This window comes from Perca flavescens, chromosome 6, assembly GCF_004354835.1.
Source record: "Perca flavescens isolate YP-PL-M2 chromosome 6, PFLA_1.0, whole genome shotgun sequence".
Classification (NCBI taxonomy): Eukaryota; Metazoa; Chordata; class Actinopteri; order Perciformes; family Percidae; genus Perca; species Perca flavescens.
Window position 1 is genome coordinate 18,237,371 of NC_041336.1, and position 24,860 is coordinate 18,262,230.

General features: G+C 40.9%; 2 protein-coding genes and 1 long non-coding RNA gene across 11 annotated transcripts in view; 1 reads left to right on the forward strand and 2 right to left on the reverse strand.

Moving 5' to 3' along the window:
- Window positions 1-562: 562 nt before the first annotated feature.
- si:ch211-120k19.1 (mpv17-like protein) lies at window positions 563-2,870 on the reverse strand. 2 transcript variants are annotated; one of them, XM_028581564.1, is made up of 6 exons: window positions 2,767-2,870; window positions 2,413-2,551; window positions 1,838-2,181; window positions 1,078-1,148; window positions 940-969; window positions 563-821 (listed from the first exon to the last, which is right to left on the reverse strand). In XM_028581564.1, exons 3-6 carry the CDS (start codon window positions 2,169-2,171, stop codon window positions 702-704), a joined length of 555 nt encoding a protein of 184 aa, XP_028437365.1. In that variant the 5' UTR covers window positions 2,172-2,181; window positions 2,413-2,551; window positions 2,767-2,870; the 3' UTR covers window positions 563-701. The 2 variants fall into 2 exon arrangements, with proteins under 2 accessions (XP_028437365.1, XP_028437364.1); XM_028581563.1 differs by having other exon boundaries at window positions 2,413-2,602.
- A 544-nt stretch (window positions 2,871-3,414) lies between these two features.
- Window positions 3,415-5,712, forward strand: LOC114556639 (uncharacterized). The gene is made up of 3 exons (XR_003692717.1): window positions 3,415-3,490; window positions 4,389-4,462; window positions 5,531-5,712. It is a non-coding gene; the product is annotated as an uncharacterized LOC114556639 (long non-coding RNA).
- Window positions 5,713-14,195: 8,483 nt separating this feature from the next.
- Window positions 14,196-24,860, reverse strand: part of myh14 (myosin, heavy chain 14, non-muscle) — a 32,078-nt gene continuing 21,413 nt past the window's right edge. For 5 of the 8 annotated variants that reach the window (XM_028579459.1, XM_028579458.1, XM_028579456.1 and 2 more), the window contains 24 exons: window positions 24,507-24,615; window positions 24,083-24,214; window positions 23,769-23,975; window positions 23,433-23,570; window positions 23,194-23,317; window positions 22,578-22,749; window positions 22,268-22,480; window positions 21,986-22,130; window positions 21,687-21,893; window positions 21,403-21,507; window positions 20,656-20,808; window positions 20,161-20,409; window positions 19,945-20,058; window positions 19,754-19,852; window positions 19,452-19,664; window positions 19,193-19,354; window positions 18,972-19,100; window positions 18,770-18,858; window positions 18,546-18,669; window positions 18,230-18,438; window positions 17,519-17,627; window positions 16,803-16,975; window positions 16,562-16,585; window positions 14,196-15,055 (listed from right to left, as the gene is read on the reverse strand). In XM_028579459.1, the coding sequence (XP_028435260.1) occupies window positions 14,866-15,055; window positions 16,562-16,585; window positions 16,803-16,975; window positions 17,519-17,627; window positions 18,230-18,438; window positions 18,546-18,669; window positions 18,770-18,858; window positions 18,972-19,100; window positions 19,193-19,354; window positions 19,452-19,664; window positions 19,754-19,852; window positions 19,945-20,058; window positions 20,161-20,409; window positions 20,656-20,808; window positions 21,403-21,507; window positions 21,687-21,893; window positions 21,986-22,130; window positions 22,268-22,480; window positions 22,578-22,749; window positions 23,194-23,317; window positions 23,433-23,570; window positions 23,769-23,975; window positions 24,083-24,214; window positions 24,507-24,615 (3,589 nt within the window). In that variant the 3' untranslated portion in view covers window positions 14,196-14,865. Of the gene's footprint in view, window positions 15,056-16,551; window positions 16,586-16,802; window positions 16,976-17,518; window positions 17,628-18,229; window positions 18,439-18,545; window positions 18,670-18,769; window positions 18,859-18,971; window positions 19,101-19,192; window positions 19,355-19,451; window positions 19,665-19,753; window positions 19,853-19,944; window positions 20,059-20,160; window positions 20,410-20,655; window positions 20,809-21,402; window positions 21,508-21,686; window positions 21,894-21,985; window positions 22,131-22,267; window positions 22,481-22,577; window positions 22,750-23,193; window positions 23,318-23,432; window positions 23,571-23,768; window positions 23,976-24,082; window positions 24,215-24,506; window positions 24,616-24,860 lie in introns of all 8 variants that reach the window. The other 3 variants (XM_028579460.1, XM_028579461.1, XM_028579457.1) reach the window with 3 other exon arrangements.

A 24,860-nucleotide genomic window follows, 5' to 3' on the forward strand; every position in this document is an offset into this window, starting at 1 on the left:
TTGGACCCTTCTCCTCTTTGGAGGAGCTGCACCATCATGGCCACGCGACTTGGCATCTTACCTACTTTGATCTTGACGGACAGTCAGTTCTCATACACATTGTCAGGCTACTGGCTACAACGTCATCCAATCTAATCTTTAGGCTATATGTTTATTTAGAAGCTCTTCATTGAAATGACAGAGTGGCTGCATTTTTTGTTTTGTTTGCCATAGCATACATGTTTGTTTGTTTTGAGACCTCCTTCCCACATCAATCATTTTTGGACTATTTATATATAATACTTTTTTCAAAACCCTTATTGCAGTAAGAGGTGCCACAAATATGAAGTTCAGTTTCAGGAATGTATATGACACAAGCAGCAATTCACATGATTAGAGCCTACAATTTGCTTGTTGATAAAAGGTTCAAAAAGAAAACCACAAATGACTTTTATTTTAAACAAATAGCTTTTAAAAAACTTTTATTGGTTAAAAATCTATTGCAACATCAACAAAGTTATTCCATGATGCACTGAAACTGTTAAATGAGGAAACAAATCACAGCTGAAGAATAACCCATGTGGGCTAATCAGCTGATTCACATAAATGTGACTTATTCCCTTGTTTTCTCTGTAAATCTAATGACTTTGAAACTGTATTCTGCCCTTAAATAAGCCTTTTAATGTCACAGTCTTTCAGTACAAAAACTCGGGGTCTCAAGTTTATTCGAGTTTGTGGCCACTCTGCTGTCTGAGGTGACACAGGTAGATAGTGAAAGTCAGTGCGATGCCTCCCAGAAACACTGTCCGTGCCACAGGGGGCACCAGGGCAAAGTTCACTGCCTGAGAGGGTGGAAGAGATGAAAAACACGTCATTCTACATCTGTGTATGTACTGCGTACATGTCTGAATCTACAGCCAGAAAGTGACAGATTATGGGACAAATATAAGAATATCTCACCTGCATTGTTGACCAAAATACCACTCCAGTCTAAAGAGAGGAACATACATGTAGGATGGATTTATAGATAAATAGACAGACAGATTTATTACATGGCATTTAGGAATAAATAATAGTCTAATAAGGGCAACTGTGTACCTTGTAAGATGTCCAGAATTTCTGTCTCCAGTCTTCAAGAGGGTCGTCTTTGTTTTCTAGTAAACTTAAACCTAAAAGGTAAAAGTATTTTACTGATTCTTTGATGGATCCATCTTTAGAAACGCATGTTGTGTGGACAAGCAGTGTTTAAACCCACTTTATTTAAAATAGTAGTTCAGATTCCAAGCTTATGTTTATTATTGTCAGATGTGTTGGTAAAAATGCAACACTATTTCAGGTTACATTGTTTCTGAATAATTTCAAAGCAATTTCCTGAATCTGCAGTTGAGCAATTGATTGGATTATTACTAAATAATCCAATCAATTGCTCGAGTAACCTAAAGACTCTTTTAGTCAGCTGGCCAGCTGACCATGCAAAACTGTGAAATACAGTCAAACATTCATTTCAACATTCAGTAGATCTATAGGGAGAGCAAAGTGTACAATAATAAATGAACAATCACAGAATAATTACTTAATTTAAATGAAGTGTTTCTTTCAAGAACATAATTATTTCCCCATTAATTAGTAACAAATCGAAAATGTAGGACACTAATGTCATATTCTCAGAATAAGAGGGGGCTTAATGACACAAAGAGGAGTTTACATTTTACAATTACAGACATATTACACCAGATGGGAGATTCCAAATCTTTTTTTTGGGGAAAACCAAAAAATTGGATTTTTTTTTTTAAATACTTAGAGTTTTGAGTATTTCATATAGCCTACATGACTTAAATAGGCTTTGTAACACACTTACCAATATAAAAGGCACTGATGGTGAGAGGAGCTGCGATCAGCTGATCCACAACAACTTTCCCAGTCACTGCCTTCACTCCACCTCCTGGCAGCATCCTCTCCAGCCCTCGGAGCCACTGGTAGTTGAAGTTGGCATGGAAACAGAAGCCGACAGTCGCCACTCGAGCCGTCTGACGCCAGTCGATGCCAGCCGAATCCTCTGATGTGGATCCTGCAGTTTGTTTACCACCCAGCACACTCTGTTGTATGAGGTCAGCAGAGGCAAATAGCGTTGTGTATCCCAGGACATTACTGATGTACGGATGAGCCTTGAACACAGCCCAGGCCCGGTTCATGGTGAAAAATCTGATCAGAGACAATTCAATAACAATACATTAAAGCCACTGACTGCTTTACAATATATATGGCATTTTTTTAATGTGAGGAAGGCTTTTAAATACATGTTCAAATTAAACAAATGTTGAAGGAAATGATCAATGATGGGCAAAATCACTGGAATCAATGGATATCACTGACTAATAGTGATCTAAATGACATATTTAAAATCATAATTGCTGTGTCTCGAAGTTACACTACCTTTCAGCGTAGCTCCTCTGACCCTCTCCTTATATTTCCAAAGCCAAAGCGACACAAAGCTCTTTTCTGATTGGTTCTGTTGGATGACGAAGAGGAGGAGCTGAGATGAAGGTCTTCTCACCAGGTCAAAGTTCTGCCTCTGTTGCAGAGAACGCGTGATAAGACTTTTATCAGCTCGCTGGAGAAGAGTCTGAGAAAATACCACATGTGAGGAACAGCAGCAGACAATCGAGAGGTGGTAAAAAAAACATGTCCAGCTATTATACTGCACTCATCGGCATGTAGACTAATATAACCGAATGAAGCTTCACTAGCAGTGTCCATGGCACACATTATTTTGATGACCTCTTTTACCTTATCATGTAAATAAAAGCCACTTGAGTCGCGTGTGTGTAGAACAGTACAGTAAAGTGTTGAAGTTGAGACCACAGCAGAAAGCTGTTAGTCTGTGCAGCTCTCTGGTCTGAAGCACATGTGGTGTCACTATAAATAGATGGCACTCCTACTGCAATGCTTCTGTGCTTTGGGTAAATGGCTGTAAAATGTGCAACATTTTCATTTGATTAGAGTGAAGAAGGAAGCCAAGTTGAGTTGTTGCATTAAAGAGGCCAGAAAGGTGTTTGAGATAAAGTGTCTCAATGGTTGAAAGCCCATGAAAACATTTAGATAAAGAATAGTACAAGCTCACCTGGTAGAGCAGGCGCCTATATATAGAGGTTTACTTCTCAATGTGGCGGCTGCGGGTTCAACTCCGATATGTGGCCCTTTGTTGCATGTCATTCCCCCCCCTCCCTCTCTCTCCCCTTTCAAGTTTAAGCTGTCCTATACAAATAAAGGCCTAATGCAAAAAAAATGTAACTCAGTCCTTCAAGCACTCTGCTGTGAGCTGAAACTATACTCATGTTTTGTGGAAATGCACTAAACTAAAGTTATTCTGGGAGAGTCTATAAAAGACGCTGTCATTACGAATAGCTGTGCTGTGATTTACTGAGGGAACATTGAGGAGGCTAAAAGGAAGGGAGCGATATACCTGACAAAACTATTGCTTTTAATCACCAAAAAGCTAGAAGACATTGGTGTAAGTATATCCCTTTTTTTGGATGGTTGCACTGGCAACACTGGACATTTCATTTCTCATCCAAATATAATAAACATAGCTTTACAAAAAAGCTGATCCTGATGAAAAAGAAATGTGTTCGATGGAAAAGTTGATCCATCTTTTGAGAGTTAAAGAAAATATTATGGACACAAATTGGGAAAAGTGGATCATTTACATGGGACAATAACTTGATTGTTTGTAAAAACTGGAAATGAGAATTATACATGTCTGACTTGAGTTGTGTCTTCAGGTCTAAAACACACACAAAAAAAAAAAAAATTGTAGCATTAACATATATAAGACCACATATCTCAATGGTATTTTCAATGGTAAAATGGCAACAATTAAAAAATGCACATAAGACTTTTATTTTTAATCCTCTGTATCTTTGTGAAAAGGCCAGCCTCTCTCTCCTCCCACCTGCTGCCATACATATGTAAAATTCTGTATGTGGAAAGTGTGCTATTCAATTGCAAAGGTCAATTAAAGCCACTAGCAACCATCTTAGCTCTTCCCTCTGAGAATGTGATAATTAGGGCCAGAGTTTAAGCTGATCAATTAAGGTCTTGTTAACGGCCTCAACTGGTGCGTTTGTGTCTCCCAGAATTTAACAAGCTGCCTTTAGTGTGGCACACAATGGAGAAGTGTGCCCACACCTCCACGAGCGGTTGACTTCTTAGATAATTGCCTCTTTCTTTTCACTTCCTCTCCCACTATCAATTTGTCAGGTTGTTTTCTATTCATGCTGCTGGAAAGAAAAAAGGGGAATTTGTGCATTTGCATTGAGAGCTTGTGTCAACAACACACATACACACACAAGACATGCAAAAACCCACATTTAAACAATTAAACTGCCACACCTCTCTCTCTGAGGCAGCCCGCCTCCATCAAGCTGACTCCTCAGTGCAATTTGAAGGACGATACGAAGACACACAGCAGCCGAGGAATAAGGTAAAAGTGCACAGGATTTTATTTATTTATTTATTTATTTCCTGCTGAGCTGAACTGAATGGAACAAAATTAAGCATAACAAACAGAAGTTACTGTTTGTAATGTATCAGTCCTCTATTGTAACAGTATTGATAGGCAGTTGGGTGAGAACTATTCAGATAAGCAATACCACAATGTAAAAATACTCCTTTACATGTAAAGGTTGTGCATTCAAAATGTTACATGTTAAAGTACATTATTATTAGAAGTAAAATGTAAAGTTACACAGAAAATGGCTCTTATAGGTGTTATATTATTATCTATGTGTATATTATTGGATTAGTATTGCCGTTATTGTGTAAACAGCATTTTATGTTTGAGGTGTTTTTAACTCATATACTGTTGAGTAGATTAACCTGTAGCAATTCATTGAATGTTAACAGCATAGGTTTTGAATATAATAACCAAATCTGCAGAGTACCTGCAGTTATGAAATAAATGCAGTAGACTAAAAATGACAATATTTCACTCTGAAATGTAAAACTTTAAAGTATAAAGTAACAGAAAATGGAAATACTTAAGTACAAGTACCTAAAGATTGTAGTTAATCTGCCTCTCTTTTTAAAGTGGTTTATTTCCAAGAGAGCTACCTTGTGCTGTTAGGCTGCTTTAAATTATTAATATTAATGGGTGCCTGGGTAGCTCACCTGGTGGAGCAGGTGCCCATGTGCAGAAGTTTGGTCCTCGACGCAGCGGCCGCTGGTTCGACTCGGACCTGCAGCCCTTTGCTGCATGTCATTCCCCCTCTCTCTCCCCTTTCATGTCTCAATCTGTCCTATAAAAATAAAGGCCTAAAATGCCCAAAAATAATCTTACAAAAAAAAAGAATTATTAATATTAATTAAATGCATGATAGATAGTTATCAGGGTTAATGGCCTTGAAAGAGATAATTATTATTCTTACAGGCTATTATAATAAGAGCAATTCAGTTGATCTGATTACAACACAGTATTGTATTTTTCTCACCTTTTTACTCCTTTCTTCTACTCTTTCTTACTTTCCGCTTGACTCCCACTCTCTCTCTTCAGCCATGCGACCATCCATCTCTGTGACTCTTGAGCCTGCGTTGGAGCGAGGGGTCCCATGGGGTCGTGATCTCTACACCTTTGTAACTTCAGCAGCGGGCCACATGATGAGGACTCTTCAGAAACCCCGAAAAAAACGACCGTCCAAACGGCAGGTCAACCACCGTCGCTTCCTGCACAACATGATCCAGAGGTGTGTGGGAGCACCAGAATGGCACTGATAGTAAAATGCTTCACATTATGTTTATATATTTTCCCCAAATTTTATTTGAGATACTGGATACTTTTCACCTGTTCAGGCCTCTAAAAAAATCTTCAAATTAAAACATCTGAGAGTGAAGAACAATTGCAGTTTTTCTCTGCAATTTCTCTTAATTGGCAGCTTTTTAGACTTCTAGCTCTTAGTGTTTACTTAATAAAGGGAAGTGCACTGTAAAGATATGCTTACATAATTATACTATAAACATGTAAACAGTGACAACTTAAGCTGCAAGATGAGTAAAAAGTAGTCTCACATTTTCTATTCACTATAATAATATATTATTATAGGGTTATGTTTATTGATTTTTCACAAATTTTATTTGTGATACTGGATACTTTTCACCTCTTCAGGCCTCTAAAAAAAATCTTCAAATTAAAACATCTGAGAGTGAAGAATCACTCAGGCTGCTGATCGCAGCTCTTTTCATGACAGCTCAGGAGTTGACTTACTTTCATTTAAAAAACATGTCAAACTTTGAATTTAACTTTGACTGTACGGTTTATAAGAAGAAACAGCCAGCTGAGACCGCAGCGAAGACCCCAGAGAGTCACTGCACCCTGGCAAAGAAATAGTCCTGCATGTTTTTTTTTTCATTTTTCTCTTCGTCTGTCTCTCTCAACAGAAAGTTTGCAGACATAGAAGCAGCCAACCACCGGCTGGCATCTGCGCTTTATTTTAAGGAAGAGGGAAATAATGCGGCTTCTCCGTCATCACAGAAGCCAGAGACACTTGAGCAGTCAGGTAGTCCCCCACAAGTACCAGATACATGCAGTGTTCACACAGATGCAGATGGCATCCCTAAGGCTAGGAGTGACGTCTCTGTTGGCTCACATGAAACTGAAATCAGTAAAAAGAAGCAGCCGGACTTGGGACATCTTAGGAAACGACACCCCAAATCACAGCCCACCACCTGCACCGCTAGAAAGAACAATCAGAGCAAAGAGAGACAGAAAGAGGAGAGTAGAAATCAACTATCATCATCATCATCTATGAGCTCACCAGAAGGCATAGACTATCACCACGGGGCAGAGCGCCTTCATACTGAGTGTTACAACGATGAAAGTCAGCTGAAGTCAGCCAACTACCTCTCAGAAGACTCTCAAACAACTCAGCAGGACTCCGGTTTCATCCAGTTCGGCCAAAATGTGGACAGCTCTCCCTCCTGTCCAGAGCTCTCTCCGTTGTACATCGACCCGTGCGACTTCTCGATCCAGATGTTGACAGACATCTCAACCTGCACGCAGGCCCAGAAAAGCATCGCTGACATTTCAGAGAGTCAGTGGACAGATATTATGGATCTTTTCAGTGTTGGCAATAAGGACTTAGGAGGCTGCATGGATGTAGAGGCCTTTTTTGAAAGTATCTGTGCATGCCAAGGTGACGCTGGGCAGGAAGTCGGTGCTGATGATGTTGAATTTGCAGATCAGTCAGACAGTAACAGCAACAAATCTGAGGTGGAGGATCTACACTGTGACACAGGTGAGTACATATATGAATATAGTTGTCATGGAGATCAGAGATTGACCATAAACCACTTCCAGAGTGATCAGAGGAGCTTGCAGGCACTGAGACAAAATGAAGACGCTGGAGGGCCGCAGTTCAACAACTTTAAGCCAAACCAAGAGACCGACATTATCCAAAACCAGCTCCCCACATCGATCAGCTTCCTCTACAATGCCTCAGAGCTGCAGACGTACCAGCAGTCGCAGGAGGAGAGTCCCTGTATGCTTGTAAATTGTGAAAGTAACCAAAACTTAACACCATTTGAGGGCATTGCACAATCATTCTCTGTCCCACTTCATAATCCTGAGCACCGTCCCATACCGACACTGCCACATGAGGATGACTGGCTGTTCACTGATATCTTAAAGGACAGGAAGTCACCCAACTTCTAGAAAAACATGTATTTTTATTTAGGTTTGTTACGGATTGAACATATGTGAAAAAACTGTAAATGTTGAGGGTGAGAGGGCAGTGGGTACCCACCATCTCTTCCTCAATTTATAGAACAAACCATCTTTTTTTTCATTCTAAGCATTACATGAGATTTTTTTTTTGTCATTTATACTTTTGCAGCTAATTTTATCTGGAGGCGTCGTTTGCATTTTGCTCTTAATTTGAATGTTTGAATGTATTTGAAAAGGTTAGCTCAGAAAGAGCTTTTCAGGATGTGCCCGGCCTGTCAAAACAATCTGGTTAAATCTCAAGCAATTTGTTTGTTATACAAATACTGTGAAATTTAGAAAAGTTATCAAGCAACTGAGGCATTTCTGTGACTTTTAAGCACACAAGTGACAAAGAACATGATCACAACTGTAGCTTTTCTCTGCAATTTCTCTTTAAAAAAAACTCAATTCATCAAAGAGACTTGATTTTATTGTCTTCACTTCACACCTACACCCATATATTTTCTTTAAAGGCCTATTAATTGGCAGCTTTTTAGACTTCTAGCTCTTAGTGTTTACTTAATAAAGGGAAGGGTACTGTAAAGATATGCTTACATAATTATACTATAAACATGTAAACAGTGACAACTTCAGCTGCAAGATGAGTAAAAAGTACAGTCTCATATTTTCTATTAACTATAATAATATATTTCTTAGTTTTATTTTTACAGACCATTGCATTTTGTATTGCATGTATACAATAGCAGCACTTTTAATGTATTAAATTGTCTTTTTGTGTTTGGGTTATGTTTTTAAGCTAACTTGCTGCAAAAAGGTCTGAACTGAACTCAATCAATTACAATTACTTTGCTTGCGATTCAACCACAAATTCAAATTTAACTGACTTGTTCTAACAGCATGCGCGGAGTTTGCGGGGGGCAGGGGGAGCACTGCCCCCCCTGGTAGCTGAAACGGGTAATTGCATTGTTTCAAAAATGAGTGGAATAATTACTTCTGACATAACCAGATATTTTATAAATACTTTAAAAACACAAAACAACTAAATGGGGATAGGTAATACATCTGATTTCATATACTGCTTTAGTAAAAATAATATTTTTTCAGGGCTCTGCCTCTCACCTGAGACCATTGTCGACGCATATACAGGACGCAAAAAACAATCATTTTGTTGCACTAGTCGGGACATCTTACCGTGCCAACGTTACAATAAAGGTTGCCTAAATGCCATGTATATACATTTGCTGTCAGCTTACTAATTGAATGCGCGTTTTGTGTAGATTTGGACTTTGATACGTTTTATTCCACTTTGTTTAAACGGCGAAGTTCACCTCGTTCACCTGTTTGGAGCTGACTGGTGAATGTGACGCGCGTATAGGCCTTGCTGGATACACCGTGACTCTGTTTGTGAATCTACTGATCGCTGTGGATGACTTGTTTTCGTGTGATAAGATTACGGCAAAATACTGATCTTTTTTCTTAACGTGTCTTAACGTTTTATGGTGCGATTGCGCTTGGTTTCAGCGTTTGGAGAGGCATCTCAACAGACTGGAGGTCCAACACTGATTGTTCACTGTTAACCTACATGTTAGTTGAATTTAAGTGTCGGGGCATTCTGCCACCGTCTGTCTATTGTGCTCCAACACAGCCGTGCCCACGGACGTCAGTTTGGTTGGAAATGTGCTGGGGACAGAGACGCATTCGGAGGTACATTTCCAGAAGTGCTGGGTACAATGAGGGATACGTTTTTTTCTCGTACGTAAACAATGACCAATGATTACCAAATTTCTCTCTAATATTGCTCCTCATAACCACGGAAAACTGTCAAAAAATAGAACCCAAAGTCCAATTATTATGGACGTTATCTGACATTTAGCGTTTCTGCTTCACATTTTCAGCAGGGCAGCGGAGCAGCTGTTGGTTGACTCCCAACGGTTCTCATGGGCTTTATAACATGAATCAATCATCACCACATTTCTGGTTAGATTTTTTGACAGTTTTCAGTGGTGATGAGGAGCAATATGAGAGAAATTTAGTAATCATTGTTTAGGTACAAGCTTTTTCCTCGCCATAGCCTGTCAAGTTCTTTTGACAGGCATAAGTGTTCATTTCAAGATATGGCCATGATAAATTTGGTGATTGTTGTTGAGGTACATTAAACCACGTTAAGCTTTTTCACGTTAAGCAGAACAGGCAGCGTTGTGAACAGAGAAGCGTACAGCCTGCGCAGCAGCAGAGCGTCTGTGTCTGTGTCTGCCCTGTGGGGACAGAGATTGTTGTGGATTTTTTGCATCTGTCGCTCAAGAATTATATGCGTTATGGACTTCTTTTTTTAACTAAATTGAGCTCGAGGTTTTAAATTGTTACAATGTAAATTCAAATCTGCTTAAAAAAATAAACCTATGTTTATTTAGCATGTTTGTTTTGTCCATATGTGATCGTGCTGTGTTCCCCAGGTCTCAGTTGCTACAAAGAGTTTTTTTTTTTTTTTTTTGCCCCTTGGCTCGAATGTCAAACTCCGCCTATGTCTAACAGACTAAAGTTGACTGGCAGTAAATGGTAATATACTTACTTATATACAGTACATTCCAAAGCACCACCAAAGCTTTTATGTTAAAGCTTTTAACGGTTACTTGAGCTGTGCTAATCTGTCTATTGGTGGTATTATTGTATGCTATGTAAGATGTAAGATGGTACTAGACCAAATTTTGCCTGAAGATGGTCTAGTACCGAAACGTTGCCTACTATTAAACTTTATATACTTGTTTGAGGGCGATTTTCTTCGCAACTTTTGACCAGCTTGTCCCCCTCCAAAGCACCTGTCTCACGTTGTAGATGTGCTAAGTATTTTTCTGTACTGGTAACACTGTATGAAATGTTAATGTTTAAGGTGTTGACAAAATGCCAATAAATAAATGCTGTTATAATGCTAATGACTCCTGTTTTTCTAGTGTGTGTGTGCGTGTGTGTGTGTGTGAGATGAAGTATTCAGATCTTTTGCGTTAGTAGAAGTAGCAATATAAAAACACTCAATTATAACAAAGTCCTGCATTGAAAATGTCATACAAGTAATACAAGTGCAAAAGTATTATTGGCAAAATGTACTAAAAATATAATGTAAAAGTACTCATAAAGCAGAATAAAATGACCTGAGTTTTAAACTATTACATTAATGGATTATTATTACTGATGCATTAATGTGCAAGTAGCATTTTACAGTTGTAGCTGGGTCGAGGTGGAGCTAATTTATACTATTTTTTAAGATCATTTTTTGAGGCTTTTTTTGCCTTTATTTCGACGGAATAGCTAAAGAAATGAAATGGGGGAGAGAGGGGGGACATGCAGCAAAGGGCCGCGGGTCGGACTCGAACCCAGGCCACTGTAGCAAGGACTGAGTCTTAGTATCTGGGGCGCATGTTAAACCAGATGAGCTACCAGGGTGCCCGTAATTTATACTTTTTTTTTTAAACTACAATATTTCCCCCTGAAATGTAGTAGAGTACAATGTAGCATGAAATGGAAATACTATGTACAAGTACCTCCAATTTTTACTCAAGTACAGTACTTGAGTAAATGTACCCATCTTGTGCTCTCAAAGAAACACACAGAAAACACAAAGCTCAAAACCAATGACATATATTAAAGTTAACCCCAGTCAGATGTTTATAATTACAGCATCATCATTAACAAAAAAGGCTAAAACAATAAAACAATTTTTTTTCCAAAATGTTTCAAGTTCCACAGTAGCCATAAAGAAGCACAGAGAGACAAATAACACCTTAGAGAAGCACCGGCCTCATCTCTTGCTACAGGCGGACAGAACTGTTCTCATTCCAGCAGTTAAATCCATGTGTCTTCAGATTTAGGTCTATCAAGGCGTGAACAAAGTCGCCACGTTTAGACGTTGATACGACATTCTGAGATTACGACATTTAAGCGAACAGTTCTGAGTGACAGATTGTGTCCGATGACACGTGTTGTCAGCTCATTTGGCTTAGTGCTTAATGTCGGCCTCTTTGAGATAAATTACGACCTGACAAAGCAGACATTGTCAGTACTCTGTTTATCTCCACTGGTAATGTGTAAAGTGCAGCGTTTACACTATATCTTAAAAAAACACAGCTTCAAACTAAATCAACTGCATATTGCTGAAATAAAAGAATTGTACATACAGAAAACAAAAATAAAACCCTTTAATAGGGCGTTAAATATATGTCGTCGATAGTCAAACCCTTTCTTGATCTTTCTTCACCTCTTTTACTGTGAATCATAGTGAACCTGGCATGGCCAAAAAAAAATTAAAATGCACCAACATGTCTGATGGATATGGGGACTGCAATGCAGTCTCATTAAAATATGCCCCTATTAATTCAAACAGAAGGAAGAGGATGGAGCAGTGATAACAACTCTGATAACCGAAAACTACTCTACGGGTTGTGTGCGTAATCAATGGTAAACACTTACAGGATCAACTTACAGTATCCTTTGCCATATAACCAAAAGTAAACGAAAACATTCAGAGCAACATTTGTGATTCATCTTTATCTTTCTTTAGTTCCAATTGAAAGTTAAAGGGCTAGTGACATTCTTTAGAATTTAAAGCAATAGTTCTACATTTTGGGAAATAGGCCTATTTGTTTTTGTCGAGTTGAACAAGAAGATCAATATTACTCTCATGTCGGTATAAATATGGAGCTACAGCAAGAAGACCTTTAGCTGAGTTCACAAATTTACACTTCGATCTACGTTTATATGCCGGACCACTTCTCGGCCGGGTGCAGTGACTTCCTGGAGTCTCTGCTTACTGTGCCAAGAAAAACTCCGGCATATAACTGCCTGTAAAAAAGCAGCTTGTTGTTTTTTGAACATACATAGAAGTGTAAATTTGTGAACTTGCTGATGCTGACAGGTGGATTTTGTCACCTTTGAACAGAACCAGGCCAGCAAATTCCCCGTTTCCAGGGTTAATGCTAAGCTAAACGGCTGTAGCTTTAATATTTACGGTACAGACATGAAAGCCTATGTTCTCATCAAACTTTCCGCAAGAAAGCAAATAAGCATATTTCCCAAAATTTTAAACTACATCTTTATAAAATTGTTATTTATGTCTATGTAAAATCTAGACATCACATTAACTCTCTGGACAGCCTTAAAGCCATGACAGGCAAACAAGTGCTGAAGAAGGTCATGAACAAAAATAAAATAAGACCTGTTGAACTCTGTTAAACAATAAATAAAAAAATGCTGAGGAAAATAGAGATGTTTCACCAAAAGAAAAATATATTTGAACCAGGTTTCACGAAACCATTGTCTGTTTCACAGCAGGGTCATCAAACTGCTCGTGTTTGGTTGACACCACACACAAATGTCATTTTGAGTTGATAGAGTAAAAAAAAAAATCTACATTTTTGTTCTATTTGCCGTTTGCTTCATAAAAATTCATTCCTCAGTGCCTCCATTGTCATTTTTTATCTAATACTACTAGTTTTTGAAAATGCTTTGAGGCTCGTGCTCAGTTACACAGGAACAGCGATCAGAGGCTGATTTTATTCTACTGGGAAGGTCCAGTAGAGAACCTCACCAGCCTCTACGCCTGTTATCTATTCTACAGCTACTCTACGTTTACTACTTATTTAAGTCCCTTTTTCTCATCCATACGCCCACCATTTGGTTAAACACAAAAGCTTTGTTTGATCAATAATTTGCACAGACAATCAGTAAATATCTAAATTACAATGTAAAAGATGCTTGTCAAAATAAAACGTGATGTGTTTATCAGTTTTAAAAAAAAGAAAAAAGAAAAGAGATCCATTGTCACAATTTGTTCTGTTTCGGATAAAAAAATCAATGAATACAGTATATATTATTATTCCACAGGTTATTCCTAGTTATGTTGCCTTGGTAGACAATCAAATCCATTTTCTTTTCTACACCAGCAATGACTTTAACCAGTCAAACCAGTTATGCACCAGAAAGGTCTTCAATGCAAATTCCCCTCTGAGACCCGACGCTGTAACACTGAGTGACCCAGTTCAGGCCGACATCAGTGCCAGCAGGAGCAGAAATGATCAGACTTGTGTGCTTCCCCACAAGATGAGAAGAGTAGTACAGAAAATAACCAGCGACCAATAACTTAAGTTCATATTGGGTATAAATTATACAAATTCAAATTTCTGAAGCAATATGTTAAGATTTTAGTTTAAGAAACTAACACTATCTACTGCTTTGTCTAACAACATACTGTTTCTAATCTACAGAAAAAGGATTTATTTATTTATTCAATACAACTTTAATGCAGCTTTACTGCATGTTGGCTGTTTTTTTATGGTCAAATGTTTGCGTCTCTACAATTCTGGCAAATTAGGAAAATTAGATAATATGTTATGGAACTTAGTATAATGTTTACCAGTTTCTGTTAAACCATTTACAATAAAAGTTTAATTAAATATTGGTTACTAATTGCCATTTCTTTTTTGTTAACTCACCCAAAATTTCCCCCAATGTTTTTTCCCCCCTTTATGTTTTCCAGATTATTCAAAGTTTCTTATTTAATGTTTTTTTTAAGCAGACATGTGAAATCACATTATTTAATGTGTGCATTGTACTTTTCTTGTTGACTGCCTTATGTTACATGTATATAGATTGTCTCAACACCTTTCAGAAGTATTTTCCTCCAGCAGCCCTTTATGAAATCAGATTATATATATATAATACTCAGCAAAGGGTTCACAACATGGCTTAGTTTTTAAATACCTCCTATTGTAAAAGACGTGACCACCATAACGTTTCCTGCCCTCTAATTACTGTACACCTTCGTGAAATTAGTTGATAATAATTCAATTTCCCCTCGGAACTCTGGGAAATGTCATTCAGTTTTTCAGAAGTGCATTACAGAGATGTAATGTAGAAATTTCCAGTCTTTGTTATGTCGTTTTTTTATGTCACAGTTTGTTACAAAATAAAAATGAATTCCAGTTGAAATTTTTACTTTTATAAAGTACAGTGTTGTCATGTGCTGTGTGCATGTCACTCTTTCACCTCTGAGCAGTTGAGGCTGTGAGTGGCTGATGTGTGTGTGTGTGTGTATGTATGTGTGTGTGTGTGTGTGTGTGTGTGTGTGTGTGTGTGTGTGTGTGTGTGTGTGTGTGTGTGTAACTGAGTCTATGTCTGCGTCACTCTGTATTGTTGACGCTGTAGGGCGGCGGAGGGTCCAGGCTATGTTCAGAGGAGGGAGTCGGGGTCCCTGGGAGTCCAGAGGAGGGGGTCGGCGAGGCAGGGGGCTCCTCAGAGTCTGAGTTCTCCAACGAGAGGTCGTCAACCAGCGCTCTACGTCCACGCAATGCCAGGGGCAACGGAGCACGCCTGGACAAGAAGAGAGGCAGAGTTACAGTATGTCCTGCTGTGAATCAGCTGAGTGCATTTCTCTGGAAAACTACCATATTGGTTTGAATATGAGACGACCGTGATTATAAGTCCAAACACCATTTCCCAACACCTGGTTTTGGAAAGTGACTTTTTAAATATAGAAAACATTTTAAAAAACGTTTTAAAGCTAGTCCAGTCAGTCCCAGAGATACTATCAGTCCAAGGAGAAAGTTCTCATGCTTTAAGTCTTTTCTCTTGCGAAAGCGAAACATGAAATCCTTCCATTAAAGCAGAACGTAAACTCAACGTGTGCAGCTTGTCTACGTACTTGCACACGGTCAGAATTATTTTCTCTGGCTGTTTCTGCAAACACATTGGGAGCCATCGGAAACACCTGTAGGTTAAACTGGACTTCCTTCACACTTTTAGGACTGACTTTCTTTAAAAGACACACTGGAAACGGACTTGAAGAAACTCACTGGTCTAGCATTTAGGCTACAAACAACCCATAATGCAACCCCAATGCAACTCTCTGTTGGTGACAGCGGTACATTCAAAAAGAATATCAGCTGTTGTTAGTAGGTAAATGTCTAGTCCTCGAATATAATACAAGCCCCACTTTTTATCCAGAAAGAAATATAGAACAATATAATATTGTTTTGTATTCAGCACAATACGGTAGATCAGCCATTTACTTGCTTAAAGCAACACGACCGGTATGTAACTTTTCCCGCTTCAGTCCGCCTACAGGTTGTCTCATTGGAACTACAGCACGAAGTGGGAAAAGTTACATAGTGTTGCTTTAAAAGGCTGCTTCTCACAATTGTTTTCACTATAGATTAATCTATTGATTCTTTTTCAATTAATCAATTAATTGTTCAGTCTAAAAAGTGTCAGAAAAAGGAGATTAATGCCGATCACAAGTTCTGTGATGTCCGACCAGTCCAACAGTCCAAAACCAAAAGACTCTAATCACGAAGATAATAAACGGAGAAAGCAGCACATTAATTAGTAATTACTAATTAATGTTTGACATAGCAAATCAATTAAACAACTGATTGTTACAGTTCCATTTGTTTTTAGGAGAACAGCAGAATAAACGTGGAATAATACAGTACGAGAGCTTAGCAACAAAAGATCGGTATTGAAGCACAGACATTACATGCATTATGTAACTACAGATGAAATGCGCAAAAAAAGTAAACCATGAAAAACATCCAACACAAGTACTAACTGTACATGGGCATTAAGCCTCCACTCTTGTCATGTAGAAATAGTAGTTTGTTAACACACACACACACACACACACATTTTCCAGACACCCCTGCATGTTCTTATATGAGAAGTCATTTGAGACATTTGCCACCTCACAAGGCTATGGCTAGCCAACACAAGGACACGTATACCCTCCCATTGTCCACACACACACACACACACACACACACACACACACACACACACACACACACACACATAATACAGAAAACACACACATTGACCTACTGATCTGGTCTCCATTCAGGAATGCTGAGTGTTGGAGTGATGGACACAGATGGACAGTTTGTCAGTGTGAGATGGACACAAACGGATGCAACAAAAGAGCACAACAAAACAAATCATATTGAGTTAATGGGGGGTTAAAAACAAACAAAACAACAATAAATGCACACATGTATACACACACACACACACACACACACACACACACACACACACACACACACACACACACACACACAGTTACCTGAGCTGGCTGCGGAGAGCGGTGATCTCTCGTGTCATGCTCTGGCTGCTGTCGGAGATCTCCTCCAGCTCTCTCTGCAGCTTCCTCTTCTGGGCGTTGGAGCGAGAGTTGTCCTCCTCCACCTCCTCCAGCTGCCTCTTCAACTGCTTCAATCGGACCATGGATTTATCCAGCTAGGAGGAGGAAGGGAGAAGAGAAGAGAAGAGGAGAGAGGAGCGGAGCGATGGAGGGGAAGAGAAGGAAAAGGACGGAGCGTATCGCAGAGGTCGGGGTGAGACATGAGATCGGAGGAAAGAGGGGAACAAGAAGAGAGAAGGACGGATGTATAAAAAGAGAGATTAGTCTGGGAACAGGAGGACTGATAGGGATCAGGACTCAGATTAAACCTGGCAGATTATCACCGATGATGTTTTGGGAAGAGAGTCAGTGTCTCTGCTGTGGCTGACGGATTTATTTTTCGGAGTAGAATACACTCTATTTTACCAATGAACACACACATAACAGAGTGGGATTAGGATTAGGTTGGATTGAGCTGGATAAATCACTCATTTTAAAATGATTTTTTGTAACACTCTCTTTGTGCCCTGTGTCACAATTAGAGCACCTACCTGAGCAGACCTGACCACAATTAAATGATTATTTAATGCTGTGTCTCTGGCTATACTATTCTGTGTATCCTCTTGTAGATAATGTATAATACATAATCATTTTCTTACCTGTTCTCTGTACTGGTCTGCGTGTCTTCTCTCGTCGTCTGCCTGCATCATCACCTCCTTCAGTTTCTTCTCTGTCTTTCGCATCAGTTTGTTGGCAATGGCTCGTTCCCTGAGAGATAGAAAAGTTTCTTATAAGCAATTGATGACATCTATCATGGTAAAACATTACCATCTAATTGTGTTTAAGGGGCATTCTGCTAGTAGTTCTGTATTGCATACTGTGGCAAACATCACTCAATTTAACACTGAGACTGAGTTTATTTAAAAACCATTGTACATCCCATATCCCACATTTATGTCTCACTGTTGGAAACTGCTGACCGGCCTTAAAAGTGGTAAATTTAATTGTATTATATTTATTTATTATATAAATACAGTATATTTTATTATTATTATTATTATTATAATATTAGTCGTTTATAAATCAAGTTCACGGTGTGGTATGTGTGGGGCCAAAAATAAATAAACAGGGAGTTTTAATGGACATGGACTTAATTCACCCTCGTCCATTATTATCTTATTTCATTTTAACTTTGGGTATCCGTATAACATGACAGATCTTTACTTAGATTTTTTTACATTTTTGTTTGTCAATAAAAAACAACAAATATAATATAATAAAGTAAAAAAAAAAGAAACGGCAAAGGATTTATTTTTAAGGGTATTTCTTTCAAACATATCTGTACTAAGGTGCGTGTCTCTTTCTCTCACTGTCTCTCCTGTTCCAGCTGCTCCTCCATCGAATCGATCTTGGCCTCCAGGGCGGCGACGCTGAGCCTGTGCTTGCCCCTTACTGCTCCCTCCATCTCCCCCAGTCGGGTCTTCAGCTCCTTGTTCTGCCTCTCCAGCTGCTCCCGAGCCACCTCTGCCTTCTGGGTCAAAGTCCTCTCTCCCTGCAGCTGCACGGTTAGAGTCTCCACCTGGACGGCGAGGAGAGCAGCAATGAGGCCGTGCACTTACACGCATGTCACAAGGTGACATAAGAGAGTGGTGGATGTGTGAGTGTGTGCAGGGACATCTAGCGTACCTGTAGAGCAGTCTTTCTTTGTCTCTCCGCCAGCAGTTCAGAGTTACTCTGCTCCTCCTCCAGCTCCTCCTCCAGCTGACTGACTCGCGCTTCTAACCTCCGCTTCTCTTCAAACAGTGCGGTCCTGGACAAACATTACATTTTAGTAACACCAACACACAGGTCCACATACCAACCAACAACACGCTGCTTAACTAGTATATCTGTCGTAGAGTGGTACTAACTTTCCAGAGCTGCTGTTGACCATCTCATCGGCCATCTCATCTCTCTCCTGCTGAGCCTGTCTCCTCTGCCTCTCTGATACTGAAAGCTCCTACACAGACAAATGAATGCAGCCAGGGGGTTGAAAGTCACTCAGAACACCCACACCATTTAAAAAGCATTATATCTAAATATTTCTGCTGGAGTTCAGTTAAATACACGCACTTCAGTTAACTGAAGGACTTCTGCTTCCAGAGATTGGATCTTCTTTTCGCTGTCTTTCGACTGTGCGACCACCTCTTCCCGAGCCAACTTGCTCTCATCCAGCTCACGCAGAACTTCCTTCATTTGACCCTGTGAGAAACAGAGATTTTTTATTTTTAAATGCAGGCCATTGAAAAGTACAGAAAAAAAATCAACGTATATGTGCGTGAAAATGTCCTAACCTGCAGCCTCCGTAGCTGCTTCAGAGTCTCCTCTTTTCCGCGGCCGGCTGTCTCCACCTGGGTCTCGGCTTCCTGCAGTTCTGCTTCCAGCTGCTTTTTGGTCGACACAGCCTGAGACCGCTGACTCCGCTCCTCCTCCAGCTGGATCTCCAACTCCCTCACCTGGCACAGGAAGAAGGATAAGAATGATTTGGAGTGATTTGGAGAAAAGAACAGCAACAACACACTTTGGGATTTCCTCTCCCCCTCCTCTCTCTACCTGCTTGCTGAGCGCCCTCCTCTTCTCCTCTCCTTTCTCCTCGTTGCTGCTTATCTCCCTCTCAAATTGAGCCTTGAGCGCCTGCAGAGTGACCTCCAGCCTCAGCCTTGAGTTCTCCGCCTCGTTCAGCTCCTCCTCCAGCTCCTGCGTCTGAACTCGCAGGTTCTGGGCTTCCGTTTCTAAGCTCCTGCGAGTGCGCTCCAGCTCATGGACCTGACGGCGAGAGCAGAAAAGAGGCGGTGACTCACTAAGGAGCGAGACAGAGAAAAGAACAAAGGAGTCCCCAAGAGGAAGATTCTTACGTTTTTGCCGACGTCGTCCTGCTGGTTTACAAGCTGCTCCATTTCCAGACGGAGCTGCTTGTTGGACCTCTCTAGCTCTTCCCTCTGGTCCTGGGCCTCCTACACACAGAAACACCAGAAGAAGATTAATCACCGCAACCGCAATGTACATAACAAAACATTCTTGTATTATCTGCTCTCAATATGTTTACCTGCAGGGCTCGGGAAAGCGCCAGATATCTTGTGTCCTTTTCTCGGCTGTCTGCTTCTGCTCTGTCCCTTTCCTCTGCCAGCCTAGCGCTCACCGCCTTTTCCTCGGCCAGACACTTAGGGGTGATGGAGACAAAGTTAGCGGTCAAGGAAAGACAATTTAGGAGTATTTGTTTTCTGCAGCCTGTGCATGGAAGTGAACTGATAAGGGCTCTGACCTGGTCAAACTTTTTCTGCCTCTTCTCCAGGGCCGTGCAGTTCTGTCTCTCTCTCTGCAGGGCAAGTGTCATGTCCTCTATCTCCTCCCTTAGTCGCTCCCTCTGCCTCTCCACCCGCTCCTTCTCCTCCTCCTTCTGTCGCTCCCTCTGGATGACGCTGTCCAGCTCTCTCTGGAGTTTCCGGCGTGTCTCGTCTCCGGCTTCCACCGCAGTGTTCACCTCCTCTGACTGCTTGCGAAGCTCTGCTAGCTGCAGAGGTGGAGCAGAGCGGGGTTTATAAATGTCATGGATGTGTTTAAAGAAACTTCACAAAGCAATAACCATCTAACCATCAGTTTAACAGCTTTAGTCTACTTTGGATAATGGGATTTTTTTATTTTTTTTTACTGTTTGGGTAGTTTGGATGTTTTACTGTTGTGGACCATGGTCTGGAATAACATAAATTGATAGATTGATCTATTTTAAAAGAGATGAAGCGGAGTTCTCTTGATTTACCTGCTGGGTATGAGTCTGAATCTGCCGGGTCAACTCTTTGGCTCTCTCCTCCTCCTCCTCAAGTCTTTCCATCAGTCCGTTCTTCTCCTCCTCCAGCGCTCGCACCCTCGAGCCCAGAGCCATCTTTTGACGAGTTTCATCCTGCAGCAGTTCCTGAGAGAAAACAAAAGACAACAGTGTCAACCAAAGCCTGGCGACAAGCCTGTTCATGTGTGGGTGTTTTTGAGTCAGGATTGGAGCCAGTGGAGGATTCTTTTCAAGACATTTAAAAAAAATATTGCCATTCTACCAAGTGCTAAAAGTAGAGCTGGGCAATATGTCAATATTATATCGATATCGTGATATGGGACTAGCCATCATCTTAGATTTTGGATATTGTAATATCGTGATATGCCACAAGTGTTGTCTTTTTCTGGCTTTAAAGGCTGCATTACAGTACAGTGATGCCATTTTCTGAACTTACCAGACTGTTGTAACTGTTCTATTATTTGCCTTTACCCACTTAGTCATTATATCCACATTAATGATGATTATTTATCAAAAATCTCATTGTGTTAATATTTTGTGAAAGCACCAAAAGTCAACACTACAATATTGTTGCGGTATCGATATCGAGGTATTGGGTAAAAAATATCGGGATATTTGATTTTCTCCATATCGCCCAGCCCTAGCTAAAAGTGTCTGTGGCTAACGCTTAACATCACACCTGAGCCCACCCTGGTGTCTGTGTGTGCTTCACTTTGTTACCTTGGCATCATGCAGCTGGCTCTCCAGGCTGCTGACCTCTTTAGTGAGACGAAGTGTTTTGATGTCAGAGGAGGACAAATTGCCGGAGAGAGACTCAATCTCGCACTGAAAAAGACAGAGTGGGGATAGAGGTGAATTTACAAGGAAATACAAAAGGATCTCTTTACTGCAGAACCAGAATGAGATTGTGTGAGATTCAAAACATACAAAGCAACACCTATTTGAACACACAAAAAAGTAACTAAACATATAAGGTTTGACAGTGTGCTTGTATCCATTTGCACCTGTAGCTTGTGCATTCGCTCTTCCTTCTCCTCCCTCTCTCTGTCAGCCTGAGCCAGGCGGGCGCCGAGCTCCTGCAGCTGACCCTCGGCCCTCTTGCGGCCTCTCTCGCTCTCCGTGCGGCTCGCTTGGAGGCTCTTGAGCTCTGAGCTCAAATTCTGCCTCTCCTCCTCCAGCATGGCTTTGGCCTTCTCCAGGGACTGACGTGCCTGTAAGAGAACATGAACACAACACCTGATGAGCGACATGTTTACGCATGTACTTTTATGTGTTTTTAAATGTGTGTGTATGTTCCTCTTACTCTCTTGCTATTGTCCAGCTGTTCCTGGAGGCTGTCTATGGCAGCGCTGTGTTTGACTCGGACTTCTGATAGCTGGGCCTCGTGGCGGCGAGTCTCCTCTTCAACACACCGCTGGAGATCATTTAACTCCGCCTCCCGGCGAGACCTGCGTAGACGGAAGAGGGTCAAAGGGGTCTAATTCTTATATCATAATTTCTTTTTCAGTCCTGATCTGACAACAGAAACACAAATATTGAACTATCAAAGCCAAAATGTACGATCATTTATGAGCGCATCATTTACCTTAGCTCCTGCTGGGCAGCTGTGGTGTCCAGAGTGTCCTCCAGCTCAGTTCTCAAAGCCTCCAGCTCCTCCCCCAGGTCTCGCCTCTGTTTCTCCGCCCTTTCCCTCATCCCTCGTTCATTCTCCACTTCCTCCTTCAGCTCAGACACCTGGGACATGGCCTCCCTTAGCGCCCTCTGAGCCTCCGCACGACGCGCTCCTTCTTCCTCCAACCTGACAGAAACCGATAAAGGTAAGTTCAGGGAAAAATCTATGACAAGCCTTTATTTGTGTTACTGCGTCGTCTATCATATGTCGTCCTGTGTCTCACCGGCCCTGCAGGGTGGTGATTTCCTTCTCCTTCTGAGCCAGACTGCCCCTCAGCTCGGCGGACAGCATGCCCAGGTCCGACAGCTGCTCCTGGGCCTCCAACGAGTCATTCTCCATCCTCCTCCGCCACTTCTCCTGCTCCAAGCGCCCCTGCTCCTCACGCTTCAAGCGCTCTGCACACAGTTGTAGAAGCCACAGTTTACATATTGCAGTATTTCAACAGTACCAACATTTAGACAAAGTTGGATAACGGGAACTATGACTGTGAATGACAAGGTTGTGAGATTGCTTTGTAGCTATGGCTAAAATGTAGAAATTGTTTTATCTAAATACAGAGATCATTTCACTCATTTTCGGGAGAAAAATAGTTATATCGTATTTGAACAGTTTTGGAAAGTCTCAACTCAAAAAAAACGTCTTTCAAATACAAAAAATACAACTCAAAATACCAAAAGTTTCTACATAAAATCAGTTCATATTCTAAATAAATTTGACCTCAGTAATTTTAATTTTAATGCCATCATGCATGCAACCAAACCAAAGCATCGATCACTACATAGAAAACCCAGTTACATTACACCTGTGGGTTGCCTGTGGAATGACATCAGGACAGTTACCCTCTAGGTCAGCGATGACAGCCTCCTGTTTGTTCTTGAGTTTGTTTAGACTTTTGGTTTTCTCCTCTTCCTCAGTGAGCTGATCGGTTACCTCGGCCAGACGCTCCTCCAGCTGTTTCTTCTCCTGCTCAGAGAAAAATAACGACATGCATTGGATAATGAAACCTGTATAAATATCTATACTAGGATGCGCAACACAAACTCAGACAAGATGATAAAAGTTATAATGTGATGCCCACCTTGCTGAGTCGGTCTCTCTGCTCCACTGCATTCAGCAAGTCGGCTTCCAGACTCTTCACTTTGGTCTCCAAGGTAACCTTCTCCAGCAGGAGGCGCTGTCGGGCACTTTCCTCCTCCTCTAACTGCTCCTCCAGGTCCTGACAAGGAGAGGACAGGATTTAAGTAACATGCTGTGAATGAAAACTTGATTTAACTTCAGTTTCCATATAACGTTAGAGATTCAGTTTTTATGACTAAGCAAATCCAAAAGAAAGAACGGATGAGTTAATCAATATTAGCTTTTGTTTACATATTTCTGGAGAGTTCACTTAATTTTGTTGACTTAATCTCCTTACCTGAATATTCTGCTGCATCCTCTTCTTCTCATTGGTCAGCTGCACGCCTCTCTCCTCCTCTTCCTCCAATCGACTCTCCAGCTCGCCCAGCACCTCCTCCAGCTCCTGTTTCCGACTGGCCAACCGGGCCCTCATCTCCTCTGCCTCGGCAAACAGCTCCGCCTCTGCTTGCAGCTGGTCAGCCAGCACGGCCTTCTCCTCGATCAGCTAGAGCGGGACAAAGAAAGGAGAAGGAGAGTTGAGCGAGGCACTGATGGCAGAGGGATAAGAGCGTAGGGGAGAAAGAGGCAGCACAAAGATCGAGGTTTGTTTACCTGAGCATGTTTCTTGTCCAGCTCTGTGTAGTCCTGCTCCACTCGAGTGAGATTGTCCTTGGCCTTCTGGAGCTCGGTTTCCCTTACCTGGATCTCCTCGTCCTGCCGGGTAACCTGCAGCAGGGGCTTCACCTGGTTGGCACAGAACAAGGGTCAGAGGTCAATGTGAGGAATGTCCCCATTCCTGCATCATTAAGGATCTAAAGTCATCGTATGCATGTTCTAATATCCAATCCAGTTCAGTTTTCTGTAGTTAATAGTCGTGTTTATTGTGAGCTGGGATGTGAGATATTTTCCTTCGTGCACCGACTAGTAATTATATCTCCCTTTCTACATTTGTATTGACACATTTCACAACAACAATGCTACTTTGATTTACTAATACAAAGAAACTAAATCAAAGTAAAGAAAAGAGTAAAAATACCTTGGTGAACAGCCGCCACCACTGCCAGTTCCTGAGTTTGAGGTAAGCAGCACAGTTCCTCTGCATCACTCTCAGAGCACTCAGCTGTTGCTGCTTCTTCAGGAAGGATCTGAGAAGTTAAAAAAAAATTAAAAATAAGGTGATGAATCATCCTTTCAGACACAGCAACTACAGAACTAAGTGGAGTCATGTATTAGCTCTTCTTAACCCACAGCATATGACAACTTTAAACTTTTAGCGTAATCAACATGAACAACTTGCTTACTTTGACAGGTGCAGATATTTGGCTTTAGTTTCTTTTGTTACCTATGCTCCACTACACCTTCCTACTAATATTTACACTGTGCAGTGATG